The 9,874-nt window shown below is 49.5% G+C and overlaps 2 protein-coding genes across 2 annotated transcripts; both read left to right on the forward strand.

The window, feature by feature from the left end:
- Positions 1-937: 937 nt before the first annotated feature.
- On the forward strand, positions 938-2,569 carry LOC140215529 (uncharacterized). The gene is made up of 3 exons (XM_072286028.1): positions 938-1,014; positions 1,105-1,207; positions 1,309-2,569. Exons 1-3 carry the CDS (start codon positions 938-940, stop codon positions 2,386-2,388), a joined length of 1,260 nt encoding a protein of 419 aa, XP_072142129.1. The 3' UTR covers positions 2,389-2,569.
- Positions 2,570-8,433: 5,864 nt separating this feature from the next.
- On the forward strand, positions 8,434-8,946 carry LOC140215530 (uncharacterized). Its single transcript, XM_072286029.1, has one exon. It carries the CDS (start codon positions 8,434-8,436, stop codon positions 8,944-8,946), a length of 513 nt encoding a protein of 170 aa, XP_072142130.1.
- Positions 8,947-9,874: the final 928 nt, after the last annotated feature.

The following is a 9,874-nucleotide window of genomic DNA, read 5'->3' on the forward strand; positions in this document are numbered from 1 at the left end:
GGCTCGGTGGCTGTGCCACAACATGGTTGCATAATCCACTTGTCTTCGCCATGCAGGTGTACTCGCCCTCGATCATCTGCGTCATGCTCCCTGCTGTCTTTTGCGCTACCTGGGCGACCGCGATCGAGCGTGCGCCGTTGCGCGGCGCGGCTGACGCAAGGACATTGTGCGTAGCAACTCCCAACCTGCCGACTCAAGTCAACTTGACACTCATCGCAGACTGGGAGGCCCCATCGTCAGCAACAACACTCACCGTGCCAACTATAAAGGAGCAGCGACCGTCCACCGCACCCTGTGGGCTCGGTGGCTGTGCCACAACACGGTTGCATAATCCACTTATCTTCGCCATGCTGGTGTACTCGCCCTCGATCATCTGCGTCATGCTCCCTGCTGTCTTGCGCTTCCTGGGCGACCGCGATTTAGCGTGCGCCGTTGCGCGGTGCGGCTGACGGAAGGACATTGTGCGTTGCAACTCCCAACCTGCCGACTCAAGTCAACTTGACACTCATCGCAGACTGGGAGGCCCCATCGTCAGCAACAACACTCACCGTGCCAACTATAAAGGAGCAGCGACCGTCCACCGCACCCTGTGGGCTCGGTGGCTGTGCCACAACACGGTTGCATAATCCACTTATCTTCGCCATGCTGGTGTACTCGCCCTCGATCATCTGCGTCATGCTCCCTGCTGTCTTGCGCTTCCTGGGCGACCGCGATTTAGCGTGCGCCGTTGCGCGGTGCGGCTGACGGAAGGACATTGTGCGTTGCAACTCCCAACCTGCCGACTCAAGTCAACTTGACACTCATCGCAGACTGGGAGGCCCCATCGTCAGCAACAACACTCACCGTGCCAACTATAAAGGAGCAGCGACCGTCCACCGCAACCTGTGGGCTCGGTGGCTGTGCCACAACACGGTTGCATAATCCACTTATCTTCGCCATGCTGGTGTACTCGCCCTCGATCATCTGCGTCATGCTCCCTGCTGTCTTGCGCTTCCTGGGCGACCGCGATTTAGCGTGCGCCGTTGCGCGGTGCGGCTGACGGAAGGACATTGTGCGTTGCAACTCCCAACCTGCCGACTCAAGTCAACTTGACACTCATCGCAGACTGGGAGGCCCCATCGTCAGCAACAACACTCACCGTGCCAACTATAAAGGAGCAGCGACCGTCCACCGCAACCTGTGGGCTCGGTGGCTGTGCCACAACACGGTTGCATAATCCACTTATCTTCGCCATGCTGGTGTACTCGCCCTCGATCATCTGCGTCATGCTCCCTGCTGTCTTGCGCTTCCTGGGCGACCGCGATTTAGCGTGCGCCGTTGCGCGGTGCGGCTGACGGAAGGACATTGTGCGTTGCAACTCCCAACCTGCCGACTCAAGTCAACTTGACACTCATCGCAGACTGGGAGGCCCCATCGTCAGCAACAACACTCACCGTGCCAACTATAAAGGAGCAGCGACCGTCCACCGCAACCTGTGGGCTCGGTGGCTGTGCCACAACACGGTTGCATAATCCATTTGTCTTGGCCATGCAGGTTGGTAACCATCGAACTCTATTCACAAAAAAAAACACCACCAACTACTTTTTGGTACAGCTTCCGAGCCCGCAGTGTTGCCTTGCTACCTGTATCGAGTGCTTTCATGTTGTTCGGCCCCTATTACTGATGTGCGGTGACATTGAGAGCAACCCCGGCCCCGACAAGCTAGACGTAATCCTTGGCGAACCAAAAAAGATGTCTACTGGCCAGACAGAATTGGTTAAGGAAGTGCAAGAGCTTAAGTTCCAACTTCTGTCAATGGACCAGAAAATGACTAATCTAACTACGCGTCTCAGCGCCTTAGAAATTCACTGCGGAAGTCTATCTACACTCCGCAGTGATCTGGAGGGGATTCAGGCCACTTCGGCTGCAACGTCTCGTTTAGTTGGTGTGCTGGAAGCTCGTCTAGATGACGCAGAGAATCGCTCTCGGCGTAATAACCTACTTTTCTATGGTTTACCCGATACCAACCCCACTGAAACGTATTCGCTTACAGAAGACTTGGTTATTCGCCACTGCTCTGACCACCTGGACACCCAGTTGAGCCCTAACGATATTGAACGCGCCCATCGCCTCGGACGACACTCTAAGGACAGGAAACGCCCAATTATCGTTAAGTTTACATTCTTTAAAACTAAAGAATCAATTCTATCTAAAGGTTCAAAATTCAAAGGTACAGACTACAGCGTAGGTGAAGACTTTTCGCGCCGCGTTCAAAACTGCCGGAAACATCTTGTCGCTTTTGCCAGGGCGAAGTCCGTGCCTTTTTCCCTGAGATTTAAAACTTTGCATATTCGCCCCGAACGTTACGTTTTTGATGAACTTTCAGAATCTGTAAAAGAAATATCTTAACAATCAACTCATCCTTGCCGGTCATCGCGCTATCCCCCACCTACGCCATGTGCCAACGTTTCACTATCAGTAATCTTTACTAACATTCGCAGCTTCCTGCCGAAACGCGATATCGTATCGAACCTTGTAACTTCGTCAGGCAGCAATCTACTTATATTAACCGAAACGTGGCTGAACAACGATATCACTGACTCAGAAATTCTGTTTGACCTGCCGAACTTTAATCTTTTTCGCGCTGATCGCAATTATTCTCGTGGGGGAGGAGTCCTAATTGCAGCTAGCGAACAATTGTCTTGTTCTGCCATTAATGTCGCGTCAGACTTAGGAATGTCGTGGATTATGTGCCGCGCTTCGCCTCTGACGTTATTAATTGGTGTGTGTTATAGGCCACCTCGCAAAAGTCCCGACTTTCCCCGCAAGCTTCACAATGTTCTAAATAAACTAGTATCAAAGCACCCTAAAGCACACATCCTACTATTCGGAGACTTCAATTACCCCAATATCGACTGGAGTAACCAACCTCAGCCCATAGTTAGTCAAGAAGAGCCGAATGACTTCATTGACGTTTGCCTTAATTTTAACTTGACCCAAGTTGTATCCGAACCGACACGCGTCGCAGGGGAAGCAGCGAACACTCTGGATCTCATACTGACCACTCGTCCAGACAGTCTTAATTTCATTACAGGCCTCCGAGAAATCAGCGACCATAAAGTAATCCATGCCAACTTTAACTTCTCACCAGAATTAAAACAAACTTCCCAGAAAACTATTAGGCTCTACGATAAGGGAAACTACGAAGCAATCAACTCTGAAATAACGAACTTCTGTCGGTCTTTGAAACGTCCTATCTTTCCAGAAGTGTAAATGAGAACTGCACCCTTTTCAAACATAAGATTATCGAACTAACAAATAAATACATTCCGTCATGCAGTTTACGAAAGAGTAATCAGAAACCCTGGTTCACAAAGACACTGAAAAGGCTCGAAAACAAGAACAAACGCGCATTTCGTACAGCTAAACACCACGCAAACCCCCACGCATGGGAAAAATATTATGAAGCTGAGAACGCATACTTGGCCGAGATTGGAAGTGCTAAGCGCTCATTTTACGAAGTAGTACTAACAAAAATGATAGTTGATAACCCCAAGAAATTCTGGAAGGTGATAAACCCGAAGGAAGCGCGCGCTATCACCCTCACTAACAATGCTGGTGAAATCATGGCTGATGCCGACTGTGCAGACATCTTTAACACTGCATTTTCATCTGTTTTTACCGACGAATCCGAAGCACCATGTTTTACATTACCACTTATTATTACTACAGCCATGGACGCCATAACTTTCAGCAGTAGTGGAATTTCATGCATAATAGATAAAATAAAAAATACATCTGCCGCCGGCATAGGTGACATCAATCCAAAAATTTTAAAAAACGCTAACCCAGCCTGTTCCAGTATTTTCTGTTTATTGTTTTCACAATCACTCTCCGAAGGAACCATTCCAGACGACTGGAAAGTGGGGAAGGTCGCTCCCGTGCACAAAACAGGTAATACTGATTCACCTCTTAAGTATCGGCCCATTTCATTAACAAGTATTCCCTGCAAAATCATGGAACACGTCATTTACTCCCAAATCATGCAATTCTTAGATTCCAATAACTTCTTTCATCCGTCACAGCATGGTTTTCGTAAGGGTTTTTCGTGCGAGACTCAACTAGCCATTTTTCTTCCTGACATTCACGCCAACCTTGATATTAATCTACAAACTGACGCCATCTTCTTAGACTTCGCTAAGGCGTTCGATAAAGTACCTCACCAACGCTTGCTTCTTAAACTTTCCCAGTTAAGCCTACATCCAAACATCATCGCGTGAATTAGCGAATTCCTCACGCATCGCTCTCAGTCTGTCTTCATTAATAACCAATCCTCCGACCCGCTCCCAGTCACCTCTGGCGTCCCGCAGGGTTCCGTCCTCGGTCCCTTGTTATTCCTCATTTACATTAACGACTTACCCCAGCGCGTATCTTGTAATATCCGCTTGTTCGCTGATGATTGCGTTATATATCGTTTGGTAACTAACCCTTCTGACCAAGAATCTCTTCAGGCAAACCTAAACCTCGTGTTAAACTGGTGTTCGCAGTAGATGATGACACTCAACCCTAACAAATGTAAGTACATGTCTTTTCACCGCCCTCGCAACCCTCTTGTTTTTGAATATACCGTTTCTAACTCCCCTGTTGACCTCGTCCAGTCTTACAAATACTTAGGTATCACCATTTCTGATGACTTCTCTTGGCGACTGCACGTAACTAACCTAATATCATCCGCTAATAAAACATCAGGTTTCTTAAAACGTCACCTAAGGGAAGCCCCTCAACACGTCAGACTACAAGCATCCATCTCACTTATCAGAACTAAACTGGAATACGCATCGCCCATCTGGAACCCTGATCAAGCATATTTAACAAATGCCATCGAAGCTGTACAAAACCGAGCTACCAGATTTATTCACACTTCATACTCATTCGACGTTAGCATATCATCTCTAAAATTACAATCAGGTTTGTGTGATCTTTCTGCTCGCCGTCGCATTGCCAGTCTTGTTTTGTATCACAAGTTTTTTTATTCGCCCCTAGACAAGAACCATACATCTGCGCACCCCCACCACGCAGATCCCATCGCATCGGTCACCCTCTTCAAGTTTTGCCTCCACGAGCTCGTACTACTACCTTCATGAACTCATTTTTTTCACGAACAGCAACTGACTGGCCTTCCTCACCATGTCGCTGCCATAACCTGTCCATCCACATTTTCGACTTCTGTGAACGCCTGCATCTTGTAAACCCCACCCCTTATGTAACGCCACAAAAGGGGTCTTTAAGGAAAATAAAGTGATGTGATGTGATGGACAAACATGCAGGAAAGCTTAGGTAGTGACCACTACATCGTCATTACAACGGTACAAGCAGGCACAAGGAAAAAGAGGGGCAGAAAACTGTAACTTGTAGAATGGGACTCTTTCCGCAATATCCGACAAGATGCGGAAGACACTATAGCGCACATCGATAAATGGGCCGAGAAACTACATGAAAGCATTAAACTAGCTACCAAAACTGTTCCAGAGGAGGCAGGGATAGAGGAGATGGACAGCAGATTATTGTCAAGTGTTCGACGAAAACTTGTCTGGCGAGGAAACATATTGGTGCCAAAAAGCGTGCACTCGCCAAGAATAAAATAAAACTAAAGAACAGACGTTTCGGGCCCCGTACTGATCCCTTGGTCACAATGAAGATGTAAGCATGGGCGCGCGGCTATTGATGGGTGAGGTGGCGCAGCGTTCGGGTGCACATCTCGGGAAGATTACCCCGCGACCTGTTTATCGTGTGTCTAGATGATTGGATGTAAAATGGTTCTAAAAGAAAATGAACAGATAAGTGCTCCTCTTTTGCAATGATGGCTGCCGAGTCCCAGTCAGTGATGTGTCCGGTTAGTTGGTGATGTTCCGCCAGGGCGTTCGTGGCTGTGTGGCCCTTGGCGACGTCATTCATGCGTTGTTTCAAGCGCCGTTTAAACTTTCCGCTCTCGCCGATGTACGACAGGTCACACTATTTGCATGGTATCTTTTATATAACACCCGGGTAGTTCCTGTGTTGCAAAGGGTCTTTTGCGCAAACCAGCTGTTGGCCAAGTTTTCGGGAAAGCACGTGGGCGATTTGAACACCGTATCTCTTAAACATTCGTGCAAGGGCTTCGATTGTTCCCACTGTGTAGGGTACCGCCGCGCGCTTCACTGTTTCTTTCGCCGTTTCACGACGGGGCTTCGCTGATTTGCGCTCCTGCGTTCTGAGCAGTTCTACAGGGTAACCATTGTTCAACAGGTCCCTTTTCACAATCTGTAGCTCTTCCCTATGTTTCGTGGGGATGGAGCAGACGCGAATGCCCGGGAAAAGAGTGCTGCAGCGACGGATCGCTTTTGCCCAATTAGGTGCGCTGAGTCGAAGCTCAGGTACTTTCCCATGTGCGTTGGTTTTCTATACACACTAGTGCTCAAGCCGCTTGAAGTCCTCTCTACGAGGACATCCAGGAAGGTAATTCGCCCATTGTTTTCCACTTCAGCCGTGAATTGTATACTCGGCTTGAAGGAATATAGGTGCTCGAGGAAATCTGTTGCGTGCGGGCGAGGGATAATGCAGAAGCAGTCGTCGATGTATCTTAGAAATCACTTTGGTCCCTTCCCAAACGAAGATAAAGCGGCACTTTCCAGATCCTCTAGAGCAATTTTGGCGCAAACGACGGACACAGAGGCTCCCATCACTGTGCCGAATTGTTGCTTGTAGTACTCCTTGTTAAATACGAAGTACATATACTGGAGGCAAAATTTCAGAAGGGGGCAAATATCGTGGGATTCAAATGGCGTGCGTTCGGGCAGAGAAGAGTTAGTTTCGAGAATTTTCCTGCAGCACTCGACCGCATAGTCAATTGGCACGCATGTAAACATTAATTTTTCGTCAAAGGAGGTCATGACTTTGTCATCGTCAATGGAAGCGCTTCTTATTTGCTGAATAAAATGAGCGCAGTCTTTGACGAAAGTGGGCGTGAGTCCTGCAAGCGGCCTAAGAATACGGTACAGGTAGCCGGACAGTTCGTACAGCGGTGAGCGTGTCTAGTCCACAATTCGTTGAACCGGGACGTCCGACTTGGGAATTTTCAGCAGTTCGTAGAGCGCGGGAGCCGATCCGTTGTGGCAGAGGAACCTGTAGTAGAGATTCTTTCTTCCGGCGGCACAAACTTGAAAACTTCAGTTAGCAACTTCTGGAGCTCCGATTCCACCTTCTTCTTTGGATCCCTAACCAGTTTGGCATAGGTCGACTTGTCCTGGAGCAGTCCATTTATCTTGTTGATTTAGTCCGCACGGTCCAAAACCAGTGGCATTTCCCGAAGACTATGTCCTCGCTTTCTTTTAACCGTTTCAACGCGCTTCTTTCTGCTGCCGGCAACGTCGTTGGATTTGTCTTCGCACCCTTTGGGACGACCCCAATTGCACGCGAGCGAGTTTGTTCTCGTAGACTGGGCTCAACAATCGTACCGCTGGTTCCACGGCGCAAGTCAGCTGGCCGACGTTTGTTCTTCTGGCGATGTTCTACTTAAGGCCGCGGCTTAGCAGAGCATGCTCTGCCGGGTCGAGCCTGTACGAAGATAAGTTCTGAACACCCAGTGTGCCAGAATTATCGGCATTTCTTAGTAAAAGAAGGGAGAACTTGGAATCCTGGCACGCTGACCTTTGTTCCCGCGTGGCGGCAGCAATGCTGTTGGCGTGAAGTAGAACACCGTGGAATTCAATGGGCAGCTGTTTTTCGAGCCGACGTTGAGCGAAGAAGATGTCGTTCTCCAGGCGTTTGATTCTTGCCTTTGTTTCAAGGCTGCGGGCCTGGAGAAGGTGTTCCTCGGCTTTGGCAATAGCCCCTTCTCTATGGCAGTCTTGACAAGGACCGGGAGCCGCAGGGACCGCGGGATGAGTCCATGCATCTTGCAGCACGTGTTGAACTGTAGGTGGCACTAGAACGAGACAGGTCTCGTTTTCAAATTGGCGAACCGACGCATTTGCGTTATGGCCGCAGTCCCATGCTTCTCTCGAAGACCAACATAGTCAAGTGTCAGCGTGACAGGATTCCAAGTTCTCCCTTCTTTTACGAAGAAATGCCGATAATTCTGGCACACTAGGTGTTCAGAACTTATCTTCGTACAGGCTCGACCCGGCAGAGCATGCTCTGCCCAGCCGCGGCCTTAAGTACAACATCGGCACACGACGAAATGTCGGCCAGCTGACGTGCGCCGTGGAACAAGCGGTACGAATCGTTGAGCCCAGTCTACGAGAAGAAGCTCGCTCGCGTACAATTGGGGTCTTCTCGAAGGTTACGAGGACAAATCCTACGACGTTGCCGGCAGCAGAAAGAAGCGCGTTGAGACGGTTAAAAGAAAACGAGGACATAGTCATCCTCCCCACGGACAAGGGAAATGCCACTGTGGTTTTGGACCGTGTGGACTACATGAACAAGATAAATGGGCTGCTCCAGGACACGTCGACCTATGTCAAACTGGCTAGGGATCCAACGAAGAAGGTGGAATCGGAGTTCCAGAAGCTGCTTACTGAAGTTTTCAAGTTTGTCTCCCCCGGAAGAAAGAATCTCAACTACAGGTTGCTCTGCCACAACGGATCGGCTCCCGCGCTCTACGGGCCGCCAAATATTCACAAGCCGGACGTCCCCGTACGGCCAATTGTGAACTACACACGCTCGCCGCTGTACCAACTGTCCGACTACCTGCACCGTATTCTTAGGCCGCTTGCAGAACTCACGCACACCTTTGTCAAAGACTCCGCTCATTTCATTGAGCAAATAAGAAGCGCCTCCATTGACGATGAGGAAGTCACGATCTCCTTTGACGTAAAATCAATGTTTACATGCGTGCCTATTGAATATGCGGTCGAGTGCTGCAGGAAACTTCTCGAGGCTGACTTTTCTTTGCCCGAACGCATGACACTGGAATCTCACGACATTTGACGCCTTCTAAAATTTTGCCTGGAGGATACGTACTTCGGCTTTAACAAGATGCACTACAAGCAAGTATTCGGCGAGGGGAGCCTCTGTGTCCGTCGTTTGCGCCAACATTGCTCGAGAAGGTCTGGAAAGCGCCGCCTTATCTTCGCTCGGGAAACGACCAAAGCTAATTCTAAGATACATGGACGACTGCATCTGCATTATCCCTCACCGGCACGCAACAGATATCCTCGAGCACCTTCAAGCCGAGTGTACAGTTCATGGCTGAAGAGGAAAACTATGGGTGAATTCCCTTCCTGGATGTCCTCGTAGAGAGGACTTCAAGCGGCTTGAAGTCTAGTGTGTAAAGAAAGCCAACGTACACGGGAAAGTACCTGAGCGTCGACCCGGCTCACCCAATTGGGAAAACGTTATCCGCCGCTGCAGCACTTTTTTCCCGGGCATTACGGGTCTGCTCCAGCCCCAGGAAAAAGAGCTACAGGTTGTGAAAAGGGACCTGTTGAACAATGGTTACCCTGTAGAACTGCTCAGAACGCAGGAGCGCAAATCAGCGAAGCCCCGTCGTGAAACGGCGAAAGAAACAGTGAAGCGCGCGGCGGTACCCTACACAGTGGGGACAAGTGAAACCCTTGCACGAATTTTTAAGGGCTACGGCGTTCAAATCACCCACGTGCCTTCCCGAAAACTTGGCCAACAGCTGGTTCGCGAAAAAGACCCTTTGCAACACAGGAACTACCCGGGTGTTATATAAAAGATACCATGCAAATAGTGTGACCTGTCGTACATCGGCGAGAGCGGAAAGTTTAAACGGCGCTTGAAACAACGCATGAATGACGTCGCCAAGGGCCACACAGCCATGAAGGCCCTGGCGGAACATCACCAACTAACCGGACACATCACTGACTGGGACTCGGCAGCCATAATTGCAAAA

Source organism: Dermacentor andersoni, chromosome 1, assembly GCF_023375885.2.
Source record: "Dermacentor andersoni chromosome 1, qqDerAnde1_hic_scaffold, whole genome shotgun sequence".
Lineage (NCBI taxonomy): Eukaryota > Metazoa > Arthropoda > Arachnida > Ixodida > Ixodidae > Dermacentor > Dermacentor andersoni.